Below are 13,541 nucleotides of genomic sequence, written 5' to 3'. Positions count from 1 at the left end.
GTGAGACCCGCTAGGCACAGATAGTCTGAGAAAACTGTTTTGGCCTACACACGAGTCACCATTGCTGCCTTCATGTTAGATGCTCATACATTTTCTTGTTTTGTCACTGGCTCTTCTTCTGTTCTTTGGCTTTCTTCTGTATGTGATAGATAGTAATGATGCCAACCTTGTTAAGCCCTCCGTGCTTGATGTTGTTTGTGGGGAGTGGTGGGTGAGCCAAGGATAGGGTCTGGAACATAATCCAGACCTTGGGTGTGATTGCTCTCCATTCCTTATATGTAGAAGAGGGAGAGGAGTAGGCTATCACTTTGGGTTGTTAAGGGGATTCAGTAAGAGAATGGACTTGGCATGGTAGCTAACATGCCATTGACTTGGTGCCCTCCTTTGTCTTGGCATCCTCTTTAATTCTTGGCATTTCAGGGATACTATGGCTGTACAGGTGTGTACGGGGATGAGATGAAGGGAGCCTGCATGATTCTGTTGTGTACAGAGGCATTTGGAAGCGCCTTGTGCCAATGGCATGTGGAGTGGCTTCCAGCAGGACTGGCTTCCTCTTGCAGTGTGGGTGACTGGCTTGTCAGCAGCAGGTTAAGGGGTCCACAGGAAGCCCTCAGTGCACAGGTGGAGCCTTGTGTAGTTGGAATTACAGCAGTGTGCTGTTGAGTCAGGCTCTTAGCTTGCCTCAGCATCTCGTTGGCAGCCTACATACAGCTAAGGAACCCTGCCATCGAAAAATGTTTACATGCACACAGTACACATATATGGCTATAAAGGGAAGGAAATATGAAATTCAATTCTCAAAATATAAAAACACACTATAGGAATGGAACTTTATATTAATATGGTAAAATAACATGATCTAGTGGTAAGTACAGGCCTTACTTAGAGGTCGTGATAAGAATAACCGTCATAAAGAATCTGGAACATGCACAAAATAACAATTTTTTACAATAACATCACAGGAGCAATGCTAGTATTAGTATTTGAAGGGAATGGTAAATTTCAACTAGAAGTTAGTGGAGATAGAAGTGTAATTTATTGTTCCATTTACATTCATGCAGCCCTTAAATTTTAGTCATTTCGAGACCCCCTGTCCAAGCTGGTATGGTGTGGTAAGCTCAGGAGGAATTGCGAATGGATGTTAGTTACAAAGGCGCTGTCGGTGGCCCCGGATTCTCTGTGCACTGAATGAACTTTTCTATACACATAACTTTACTTATTTTAATATTTGTTTTTTTTTCTCATGCTGGAATAATTCCAAAGTTGTAGAAAAGTCACAAGAATAATGATTTTTTTTTTCTGAGTCATCTGAGAGAAAGTTGCTCATGTGAAGGCCTGTGACCTTTGAATACCTTAGTATATTTATTTCCTGTAAACCAAGATACTGAGCCATCACCACAAGCAGGAAATTAGCCCAGACTCTTTGCTGTCTTCTAATCCTCAGCCTCATTTGTATAAATCAGCTGTCAGAAATGCCCTTTGTAGCCAAAGGTTCTGATCTTGGATCATACCTTATGATTCTAGTCTACCATCTTTCCCTGACTGTCGTTTGGGAGTGTCCTGGCAGTTATGTCTGTGGGACATCCTGCACTTCAGGGTTGATACCAACTTGGCATTTGGATTCGGTTTGTGCATCTTTGGTCAGAATATTAGGCTTGCAATGCTGTGTTCTCCCTGTGTGCCATCCCATGGCTAGTGCTCGACAACTTGAGTCAGAACTCCACCTCTGGCTTTTTGGTGTTTCAGTGGAGATAAGTGTCTCAGACTTTCTTTCCTGGGCTGGCTTTAAACTGTGTTCCTTAGATCTCAGCCTCTTGAGTAGCTGGGATTATAGCTGGAAGCTACCAGTATCTGGTTTGACAAAACTTTTTTAAGGTGTACAATTTAATTTTTGGTGTTACTGGGCTTTGAACTCAGAGCTTCATACTTTGCACTACATAGCTGTACTACAGCTTAAACTACCCCCCCCCCCCACCTTCTGTTGCTGCGGTTGCTTTTCAGAGAAGGTCATGTGTTTTCTGCCCTGGCTGCCCTGGGCTGCAGCCCTTGTACATATACCTCCTGCATAGCTGGGGTTAACAACTATGAGCCATCAGGCTTGACCACAATTTGATGTTTTGATAAATGTATAGATTGTGAAATCATCACTGAAATCAATGTAATTAATATGCTCATTACCTCACTTTGTTACTATTGTTTATGATGGTCAGCATCTTTAAGGTCTACTGGGTTAGCAATTTGCTGTACAGATATATACTACATCTCTAACTTTCTCATTTTGGGTAACTGGAACCTTGCCCTCGGACTAGCAGATCATTGTTTCTTCCTTCCTCCATTGTGCTCCTGGCAGCTACCCTTCAACTTCAGCTCTTTAAGCACCTTGTTGCTCTCTCATATTGCTCTACCACAGAATGCTAGAGACATGTCTTCTATTGTTCTTGATGCTCAATACTGGAATTAGGTTATTCTCCAGATGTTCTTGATTTCATGTAGTGCATAGTTTATCTCAGATCTACTTCTTAACTCCAGAGTGACTGGGTCAAAATTTGAACTTGGTTTTTTTCCTTTTTTTTTTTTTGTGCTGGTACTGGGGCTTGAACTGTGGTTTGCAGTGTTGTCACTGAGCTCTTCAGCTCAAGGCTTCTGCCCTACCCCTTGAGCCACAGCACCGCTTCTGGTTTTCTGGTGGTTAATTGGAAATGAGTCTCACGGACTTTAGGGACTTTAGTGCATGGGCTGGGTTTGAACCTCGATCCTCTGATCTCAGCCTCCTGAGTAACTAGGATTACAGTGTGAGCCACCACGCCTGGCTCTCCATTGGCTTTTTTGTTCAAGGTTAGCACTCTACCGCTTGAGCCACAGTTCCGTTCCAGGTTTTTTTGTGGTTGATTGGAGGTAAGAGTTGCATGGACTTTTTTTGCCCAGGCTGGTTTTGACCCCATGATTATCAGATTATCAGATCTCTACATGGATAACTAGATATGAGTGATTAGCGGCTGGTAGAATTGGAACTTTTTAAACAAAAGTCATATTTGTGAACACTAGTTCATACGATCACATCTCTACTTAAGGAAATGGAGGAGTGGACCTGATTGAAGTTGTTATCACAGGGCTATACTTTCAGTAAGTGGCTCTGTTCCTGACACCTCCCAAGTACCACTCATGTGACCCTTCCAGTCTCTTGTTCGTCACTTGCCCTCAGCACTTGTCATGATCCGGTGTGAATTTCCCTTAGGAGCATGATGAGGCACTCTTCGATGTACTGTAGAGACAGTGAGCAGCAGCTTTGAGGGGTGGCAAGTAGGCCGGAGGAACGGGGTGGCTGATGAGCTGTTCGAGTGTAACATTTGGGTTTGGAGACAGTTCTCAGCTCTGGGCTGGGTAATTGTGTTTGTCATCTTCATGTTACCATAATGAAATAGATGCTTTTGGCTCACAGTTTTGGAGATTCCAGACCCAGGTTGGGCAGACCCATTGCACTGGTTGTCCAGTGGGGGTGCTGGAGGACCATGAAAGGGAGTGTGAGGTGGGGCACACTGCTCAACTCACGTCCAGGGGGAAAGGGGAGGAAGAGGCTTGAATGTATCCTCCCAGTGACTAGAGTGCCTTCAGTGGGCTCCATTTCTCAAACCTTCTTGCACATCCCATAGCCTCGCCTGGGCATCAAGCTTGTAAGTCTTTGGGCACATTCCAGATGCACAGTATAGCAGGCAGAGCTAGGCAGGCAGACATTCCCCACTCTTCCTGCAGGTGGTGCTGGGTGACTGTGGCCTGAGCCAGATCCTGGCCCAGGGCTTTACCTTCTGTGTTTTTAAATAAAAAGCAACAAAAAACCAGAACTAGCCACATATGTTTGCATAATAGAAGGCTGCACACTTAAGATTCTTCCCCTGATGTCAGCTGCCCATTGTTATTTCTAGGAAAAGCTGTATTCAGACTACGAAGAGTTGGTCGAGGTCTTAAAGAAGGAACAGGACATCTATGCCCATTTGGTAAAATCTCTGCAGGACCCAAGCAGGTAAGGGTTTTGGTCTGGAGAATACATACACATTATCAACCACATTCATACGTACATGCTTCATGATCAGTGCTGATGGTCTTTGAGCTCTTAGGATCTTAAATCCTTACAAAGGACTTGGGTGGTGACTGCTCTTTACTGATCACATGTACCTCTTACTTATTAAGAATTGCCTATTTGGCAAAAAAATTAGGATAAAAGTACAATATTTACTCAGTTTTTTAAAATACTTTGTTATATATTTGGAAAATGCTTCTCCATGTAAGTCTTTTGAAAACTCTCCACAGCTGTTCTGTGAGGTAAGTATTATCCCTATTTTACAGATGCCTGTGTAAATTAACAGAGGTTATGTGATATGTCCACAATCACATGGTGTTGCTAGAACTCTGAGACCTTTTGACTTGTGTCTTCAGAACTGCTAAAATGTGTTGGGATCAGTTTGAATAGCCAGTTATAAGCTGATAGTCACATTCAAGACCCGCTAGCTTAGGCAAGAGGCTGACTCTGAGCCTCTGATTGTTCATCTGTAATTGCAGGATTGGCTTCAGGGACTTTTCACATTAAAAACATATATATATATATATATGTATGTAGAACTATATATCTATGTAGATATATGCACATGTATAGATATGGAGATAACTCTAGGTGAAAGGATATGGTGTCTGATTCTTTTAAAAGCAGTATAGGAGAAGAGCAGTGGGTGGGGATAGCTGTGGACCCAAATGGCAATGGCCCTGGCTTCCTGGTTTGTGAGCCTGGGTGTGGAGAGATGGCACAGAGACACATTACTCAGTTTGTCTTTCCACAGCAAAGTTTAAGACATCACTCTCCCCTTCCTCACACATGTTCTTCCCTCTTCCCTCTTCCCTCTTCCCTGGTTATGCTGGGTAAACCCACCTCTGTCCTTACCTGTGTTTCCTACCCTGCCCACCCAGCCTTCCCCTGCCTTGTCTCCCCCAGCTCCCTCAGGATTGGCCTGAATCGACCTGATCAGAAGGTCTGGCTGACCCTCAGTTTAGATATCTCTCCATTTCTTCCCTTGTGCCTCTCAGTGCTCCCCCAGGGAGGGGGTCCCTTCCAGCTCTGTCCCCAGGCCTGGTAGAACAGGTCTTGTGGAAGTGTTCTGTGCAAGAAGAACCTCCTCGCGCCCCCACACTGATCTTCTAAGTTAGGAGGTAATTTCTAGATTTTAGGATCTGAAATGCATTTAGAGAAAAAGAAAACATGCTGATAAAACTCAGGGTGTGGGCATCTCTCTGAATTGTGAGCTTTCTCAAAAAGCCTCAGTTGCTGGCTGTATCACTGAGGGGTGAGCTGAGTCATGTGGAGAATCTCAAAAGGGGTGGAACATAGTTTGTTTGAACAGGCTGGAGGCAGGGTAGATTTGGGTCCCTCATGGTGCCGTGGGTGGGTATGGTTGCTCTCAACATCTTTAATGATTGTGGGTTTCCTAGGCTCTTTGCTTATGTATGAAAATGTAGATGGGATTGAAGTGGGTCAGAGCTGTGACTAACAAGGATGCTTAGAACATTTCTTATTTATCTTTAGATTTGTAATGCATTTGGGAGGGGGGATGGACCTGTGTCCTCATCGCAGCTGTGCCATTTAGCAGTTCTGAGCTCTTAGGTAACCTATTCTCAGTGAGCCTCAGTGGGTTTCTAAAATAGAGTGACAGCCTGCCTGCCTATTACCTACCCCCTACCTACCTTTCAGGTTGTTTTTATACAACCTGTATCAATTCTAATACCACCTGGGTCTTACTAAACAATAACACTTTAAAAATAACAGCACGGAGAAATGGAGATGTGTGTGTAGTGGCTCACCCAATCCCAGGTTTTGGGAAATGGAGACCAAAATGATTATACAAGGCCAGCCTGGTGTGCACCTATAGTCCAAGCTACTTGGGAATCTGTAGGTAGGAACACTGCACTTTGAGTCCCACTCTGAACAAATATCTGAGTTTTTATCTGAAAACTAAAAAAAGGGCTGAATATAGGGCTCAGGTGGTAGAATGTCTGCCTATCAAGTACAAGGCCCTGAGTTCAAACTTCAAGATAGTGAAACACAACAAAACGAGTAAAACATGAGAGGCTTCTGCAGGCCCACATGCCTTACTCCCATAAGCTCAGCCTGCATATTTTGAGGGTGGATTTGCGGGTGAGGGAAGGTGGCACTCCTGTTTGTAACTCCAGCCCTGGGTGGGGGCTCTCAGGAAATTGGTAGTGAAGGTTGGTTCCCGGACAGCCAGTATGAACTTTGGATCAGGAAGGGACAGGGAGGAAGGAGGCTGAACCCTTGAACCTTCACCATTAATTCTTTATAGCAGCTCTCAGAATTGATGCTTGGCCTCATGTTGCTGGAGGGGAATGTGCTATCTAGACGGGCCTGCAGTGAAGGGTGGTGAGCACTCATACCTCCTTGGCTTCTGAGCCTAGGCTTGCTTCCCCTCCTCTAGCCCTCATCTTGAGAGTAAGAGGATATCTTGTGATTTGCTTCAAAACAGTGTAGGGGCCAAGGAGAGGGTAGGGATAGCTTATAGCCAGATGGCCCTGGTTTCCGGTTTCTTGAACCTGGGTGTAGAGAGATGGAGCAGGGCAAATTGCTTGCTATTTGGTCTAAAGATTTCTACAGCACACACCCAGGGATGCTATACTCAGCAGCATTAAGATTTGAGACTAGATCATCATACCATCATCATCATCATCATCATCATCATCATCATCATCATCATCACCATCACAGGAGAAGGGCTCTCCTGTGCATTGTAGGACATTTAGTCGTATCCCTGGCTTTACCCACAGGCCAGTAGCACTCCCACTCCAGTGAGACAATCAGGAATGTTTTCACACATTTCAAATGTTCTTTGGGGGAAAATCATCTTCACATGAAACTAGAATCACTGCTGTAGCTCCCGAAATTCAGGAATTTGGAGTCCTAAATCCTGTTTTTTGTCCCTGTGTTTTGTCTGTGAAGATTGCTGTGGTATACAGGAGGGAAATGTCTCTTGAGCATTTCATGTGTGTGAGGAGCTCTTTCCCCTGTGGTATCTCATTTAACCCTCAAGAGCCTCCAAGGGAAGGTATTAGTGTCCCCACTTCACAGGGGAGGCAGTTGAATGGACTTACCCAGGGGCACCCAGCCAGTGGTGGTGGCATGTTTGTCTTTTGAGCTCAGTCTCTTCGACTCCTCTTTTCTGCCTTGGCTGCTCCTTGGCCTAACCCATTCCTGGAACAAGAATGCGCTGGGTTCTGGTTTCTTTGAGAAAAACACCGTTGTTCTTCCAACTCTCCACACTTGGAAAAGAGTGTGGAGTTGGGAAAACAGAAATGACGGGTGGGCATGGAGCAGCAGCTGTGTTCTTTTCACCCTGTCAGGAAGGAAGAGGGACGGTGGCAGTTAGCTCTCCCCAGCCCTAATCATGGGAGCTTAGCTGACACCACTACCTTTCCTCTTGGGTGAAATGTCTCAGTAGAGGGTCTCTGAGCCAGCACTGTGCACTGCCACTTCTGGAAGGTTCTCTGTCAGCTGTATAAATTGATGATTATGACTGAAATGGAATCAGGTATAAGCTGCGAGTAGGGCCCCTTCCCTCACACAGAGATGGCTTCACAGTGAACCATCCTTAAAGCAGCGCTCAGATTAGGCATAATGGCTTATTTTTCTTCCAGTGCATGTTGATTTATGTGTACAATTCTGTGGATGGAGCTGAAAAAAATCTCTGAAGAAGGGAGCTTGAATCTGTGGCAAATATTCAGAAAAGCAATATCTCCTTCACATGTGGGGGCAAAAGTGCAAAAAAAATCTTTTGGAAAAATATGGTGAAAAGCTTATGGTCCCTCTTCCTAGAAAAATCCATATATTAATAATTTTTTAACAAATAATTTCAGTGTTGATGTGTTTGTTCGGGGAACTATAGGTCAGACACTGGATAGAGAGTGAAATATTTCTGTGTTTAATAAGGAAGGTGTGACTTGCTAAGATGTTTTAAGGGTTTTGAAATTGTTTATGTTCTGCTAATTCCACTGCTGGGAATTCTTAGAAAACAAGGTGAGTGTGTTAGAGTATTCCTTAGGGCAGGGATGTGCAGCCATTGTATGCCTGCAGGGGTCATCAGAGAGGCCTCCTGCTGTTCTGGGAGCTGGATTTGAGCCCTTGAGATCAGTGTACCTTGCATAGGCAGACATCAAAGTCTTTCTGGGAGACATCCCCCAGCCTCTTGACACTTACTTTACATTTAATAACATGAAACCTTTACTTCCTTGGACTATGAAGCATTACTTCAAAGATTTCAGTAGGCAGTGCAGAGACAACATTTCTAACCACAGTTGTTAGAAACTGCACAACTTCTGTTGGGCAGGACCCATCAGGCTTTATAATTAATGAAGTTTTTGGAGGCCTCCTTGCGTTGTGGCTTCTGGTTCCATGCAGACTGTCTGTATGGCTAAGAATCATATCACATTGATGTCTCTCCTTCTAGGATAAAAATCCTTTCACAGTGGGTGTGCACTGCAATAGCCCCTAGATCAGTCCTTTTGCGCATTAACTGTAGAATCATCATCTTCCTTCCTCATATCTGCTTTTTCCCCCATATGGCCTGTTTAATGGAAACACAGAGATTCCATTTGTTCCTTTCTGAATCTCGAGTGCCAGGTGATGCTCTAGCTCTGGGAAAGCACACCTTCCATGCCCAATCTCTCAAGACAGTATAGCAAATAATGGGAGTATTCTGGAGAATTAGGCAATTCCTACCTAGTTGTTTATATGTATCTGTATCAAAATTGTGGGACTGACCCAAGCATCCACTAATAGAGGATGAATTGAAGCAAATAGTAGAACATTCATCTTATCTCATTGTGTAATCATTGAAATGATACTGCAAATAATTTCTGAAAATGTGGGAAATTTTAAACAAGAAAGGCCGAGTTCTATATTGCATACTTAATGTTATTTGAGCCCTATGGAAGATTATAGAGAAGATGATGGAAGGGGGAATGCCGCATCCAGGATGTTAGCTGACTGTCAAATTGTGCTAATTCTTGTTCTCTTTATTCTGTTATATTTTAAAGTTTCTATATTAAGCACATATTTACTTTTGTTACCAGACAAGTGACATAAACATCACAAAAGGCTCACTGGACTTTGCTTCTTCAAGTACAAACAGGTCTGTGTTACATTTCTGCTGTCTTGTTTTACCAAGTGTCAACAACCTGCAGGCTGAGTTGAGTCACATTTTTGCCCTGCGGAAGCAACTGGAGCAGGATGTCCTCGCACATCGGAATTTACAAAAGACCCTGGAGGAACAGATAAGCGAAATTCGGAGGCGAGAAGGTACACGTACCCTTCCATGCATTTTCCTTTGGCTTTTCCACATGGAGGGAAAAGGTCTGAAGTGATTTTGAGGACTGTTTTGATGATGGCTTATCCAATCCTATTTAGCCTTGCTTCAGCCTTTCTAGTCGAGGGACCTGGCACATTATTGGTTTCGCAGCAGGTCTGTGGCAGGATTGTTTCCTGTGTAGAAAACCCCAGGAACTCGCAGTCCCTTTATGTGGTGAATAACCCTTTTTGAATGGGCTCAGCCTGCTGCACAAACCTGTGGCCAGTTTGCTATTGCATGTTGAAAAGTCATCCTTAGCATTACAGATACATCCAGTGAGCTGCAGGCTCCGGGTCTGTGGAATGGCCACCATGCCCTTCACAGTGGCTCCCTCCCTTGCTAGATGTTGATCCTCTTGCAGTCTGGGTTGGTGTCTTATCTTTGTGTAGTTCATGCCCAGTGACTGGCACATTGCTAAAAACTGGGGAGAGCAGTAGTGGGTAGATTTGGCATTTCCTTGGTACCTACTCTATCTAAGGTGCAATCTGGGCTCTTGCTCAATACTTATCCTTATGGTCATCCTGCTAGGTTCTTTACAGGTGAAGAAGCTTAGCTGGGGGTGAAATAGGGTGGGGTGGGTTGATTTGCTCAGATCTGAGCCAGGGTTGTATGTCTTTGAGATCCAGTGCTCTCACCTACTCCACCCTTTACTGGAGGCACAGCAACACTTACCCATGTGTGTTAAGTAAGATGCCATTTATGGATATGAGTATCCCCCTCCACTTCTTCTGCTATGGCTAGAATGTGGTGTGTGGTGGTTGGGACCTTCTGTCCTGGCTTCAGCAGGCAGGTTTTAGCTTTGTACTTGCTTCCTACAAAGGATTTTGGATCAGGAAAACACCTTGGGTCCTCTGTTTGCCTTGAGTCCCACCCCAGGGGTCATATCTGATTTTTCTGTATTCTCACCTAAACAGAATCACTTGGTCATTTAAACCGAAATCACTATTTACTTGTGCCATTCAGAATAGTTTCCTGCTCAGCATTTGATGTGCAGATCATAAATCAGAATTGGCCACAGTGAAAACTTGCAGCCCAAGATGAAATCATACATTCACATATCAGCCTGTAGAATAGAGGAAATGTTTTTTGTTTTTTTGTTTTTTTTTTCTCTGAAGGTGGTGCTTTAAACTCCCTGTGTGGGTTCCTGTCCCTTCCCCCATTATTTTAAGGGTATTGCACTGGGATCGGGCTTGTATGGCTGTTGCTTATACTCCTTTTCTCTTCCCCTTCTCTCTACCTTTTAATCTTATTTTGGAACAGAGGAACCACTTTCATTTTATAGTGATCAAACATCTTATCTGAGTATTTGCATTGAAGAACCCGATCGGTTTCAAGTGGAACATTTTTCTCAAGAAGAACTTAAGAGAAAGGTATTGACCTATTACCTTTTGTACTTGGTGTTGCTGTTGTTGTTTGTTGCCTCTTGGGTTCCTGATCTCTGAGGTGTAGCTACTGAAAAGCCTTTCCTCACCTCTGCCCTTCTGCCTTGTTCTCTGGTGTGTGCTGTCTGGCCAGGCGCCCCCACCCAGGGCTATTCCTTCTGCCCAGGTCAGAGCCCTCAGCCCAGGCCTGCTCTTCTTCTGAGAGTTCTCTGAGAATAGTTAACCACCTTTCCTTGAGCCACTCAACTGTCCTCTGTTTCTGATTCAGATTGATATCCTTCTGTGATCTGTCATTAAATGGTCATTTAGGCCATGTTTATTCCTGATGCTCCCATACCTGGGATACAGAGAAGAGCCAACAGGTGGTTTTATTTATTTTTTAAAATTTTTTATTGTAATATATTTAGGGGTTACAATATATTTAGGGGTTACAGTTATATTTGCCAGGTAGTAGGTGCATTACTTCTCACACATTGATACCCCTTCTCATGTTTTTTCCCCCATTTCCCTCCCCCCTCGCCCCTCCCAGTCATCTTGTTTTCCCCCCTTTCCTTTCCTATTTCAAATAATCAAATGTATATACAATATACCAGGTAACACAGTCAGGTATAATAACAATATTAGATTAACCAAAGGGCAACAAAAGAGAAGTGAAATAACATAGTACACTAAGAACAACAATCACACAAGCTGTGGTTCTTGAGCCACAGCTCCACTTCCGGCTTTTTCTGTGTATGTGCTACTGAGGAATCTAACCTGAGGCTTTATGCATGCTAGGCAAGTATTCTGCCACTAGCTATTCTCCCAGCCCTGGTATATCTGATTTTAAACTAAGCTTCTCAGCTTGCTGATCAGTGGTTTGGTTTCATGGTTCTAAGAACAACCATTGTTAAGAATAGGAAGTGCGTAATTTATTATAAAATTATCTTGTGTTTGGGACTGAGATTCTGTCATGGAATAATTCACGTTGTGACACAGAAGACACACATGAAAACAAATAATTGCAACATGGAGTACTAGGCTTGCTGTACTGGAGAGTGGGCTGGCAGTAACTGGGCACCCCCTTGTGCTGTGCTCATGATCTGTAGGAACCTGGTATACAGCTGGGGGTTTTGGAGACTGCAGGCCCATTGGCGGCGGTACAGAGGTGGTTCTTTTTCTTCCAGGTCAGTGACCTCATACAGCTCGTGAAGGAACTGTACACCGACAACCAGCATCTGAAGAAAACTATTTTTGACATCTCCTGCTTGGGTGTCCAGGGTAGTGGCACACTTGAGTCCACACAACAGGTAGAGGTAAGAAGAGACCTGTGGTCATGTCTAATTGCAAAGACAAAGCGGCCCATTGCTCTCTCAGGGCTGCATCTGTCCTGGAGTTGGTCTTGAACTGAAATTCCCTTTATTGTGCAATGGGATGCCAGGGGCTTGCTTTGGCTAGTAGGTCTGTCTGCAGGCTTTCTCTGGTGCCATACATGCTTCCAATAACACATCTGATATTTTGTGAAGCTTTTGGGGGACAGTACTGGACTTTGAACTCTGGGACTTAATGCTTGTAGCATTCTACCACATGATCTGTCTCTAACTCCTTTTTGCTTGGTTATTTTTCATATAAGAGTCTTGTTTTGCCCAGGCCCAGCAAACCTATCATCTTTTTACCTGTGTCTTCTGCATAGCTCAAATTATATGGCAGAAGCCACCACACTTACTTTTACTTTGTTGGTGATATGGGGTCTCACCGAGTTTTTTCCCTCGGCTGCCTTTCTACCACCATCCATCCATCGGATCTCTGTTTCCTGAGTGATTGGGATTACAGATGTGAGCCACTGTGCCTGCCTTTGTGGTCCTTTGGACTACTGTCACCCAGCCCTTGGATTGGTGCTGAGACAGCACATGGAGAAGAGTGATAAGGTCTCACAAGGACCTGGAGAGTGGCCATGTCGGCTGGATAATTTGGTCAATGTAGATGCAGTCCTAACCAGTGCATTAGCATTGAAGCACGGCTGTATAGACACCCTCCTTGGTGACCGATCCTGATCATTTCTGGGTCTCTGTGGTGATTGTAGTGATGGTCATCAGTGAGATGTGTGGATCTGGTACTGCCCAGGTTGAGCTCTGAAGTTGTGCTGGTAAAGAAGACCATGCTGTTTTACCCTTTAGCTTTCCAAGTCCCCCAGAAGAACCTTGTCCTATTTGCAGGCACACTGTCTCTCAAGCCTGTGGCTTTTCTCACCTTAGGTGCAGAAGAAAATCTAGGCTGGGTTGTCTTAAACTCAGCCAGGAGCACTGTCTGGGTGCGGGTTCATGTCTGGCGTCATCTCATTTCTTGGGAAAGGTTTGTCAGCCTCCAGCTGTCTCCTCCCACCTCCAGAGTGGGAGCTGCTCAGAGGTATTTACGCTGTGCTCTGGCCATCTGCTCTCCTCGAGTCAGGGACTATTATTGATCTTGGCCTCCAGGGCTCCAGATAATTTTGAAAACCAAGAGTAACTGCTAGCCACTTAGGGAGAAACAAGTCTCCTGGTTTGCTTCCTCTGAGGCAGCAGTTTGAATAAGCAGTTTGTTCCTCCCCAACTCTGTTCGAGTTATAAATGGCGAGTTTTGTTTGTTCATTTGTCCTTTGTTAAATGTCCCGTTCTGTCCTTTGGAGCACACTGGCTTTTTCCTCTGCCCACTCTGAGATCTTAATACCAGACGATTGTGATTTGAGTCATTTGTCAGATTGTACTTCAATGTGACGTTCCCTGCGAATAGCCTTGTGCTTTCC

General features: G+C 44.4%; 1 protein-coding gene across 10 annotated transcripts in view; it reads left to right on the top strand.

The window, feature by feature from the left end:
• Window positions 1-13,541, top strand: part of Cdk5rap2 (CDK5 regulatory subunit associated protein 2) — a 177,919-nt gene that overhangs the window by 86,213 nt on the left and 78,165 nt on the right. For all 10 annotated transcript variants that reach the window (XM_090330524.1, XM_090330523.1, XM_090330528.1 and 7 more), the window contains 4 exons: window positions 3,921-4,018; window positions 9,219-9,349; window positions 10,659-10,768; window positions 11,947-12,075. In XM_090330524.1, the coding sequence (XP_090186650.1) occupies window positions 3,921-4,018; window positions 9,219-9,349; window positions 10,659-10,768; window positions 11,947-12,075 (468 nt within the window). The remainder of the gene's footprint in view (window positions 1-3,920; window positions 4,019-9,218; window positions 9,350-10,658; window positions 10,769-11,946; window positions 12,076-13,541) is intronic.

This window comes from Megascapheus bottae, chromosome 3 (assembly GCF_031878675.1).
Source record: "Megascapheus bottae isolate mThoBot1 chromosome 3, mThoBot2.hap1, whole genome shotgun sequence".
Classification (NCBI taxonomy): domain Eukaryota; kingdom Metazoa; phylum Chordata; class Mammalia; order Rodentia; family Geomyidae; genus Megascapheus; species Megascapheus bottae.
The sequence above is the reverse complement of the archived record's forward strand: the minus strand, read 5'-3'. Positions and strand labels throughout refer to the sequence as shown.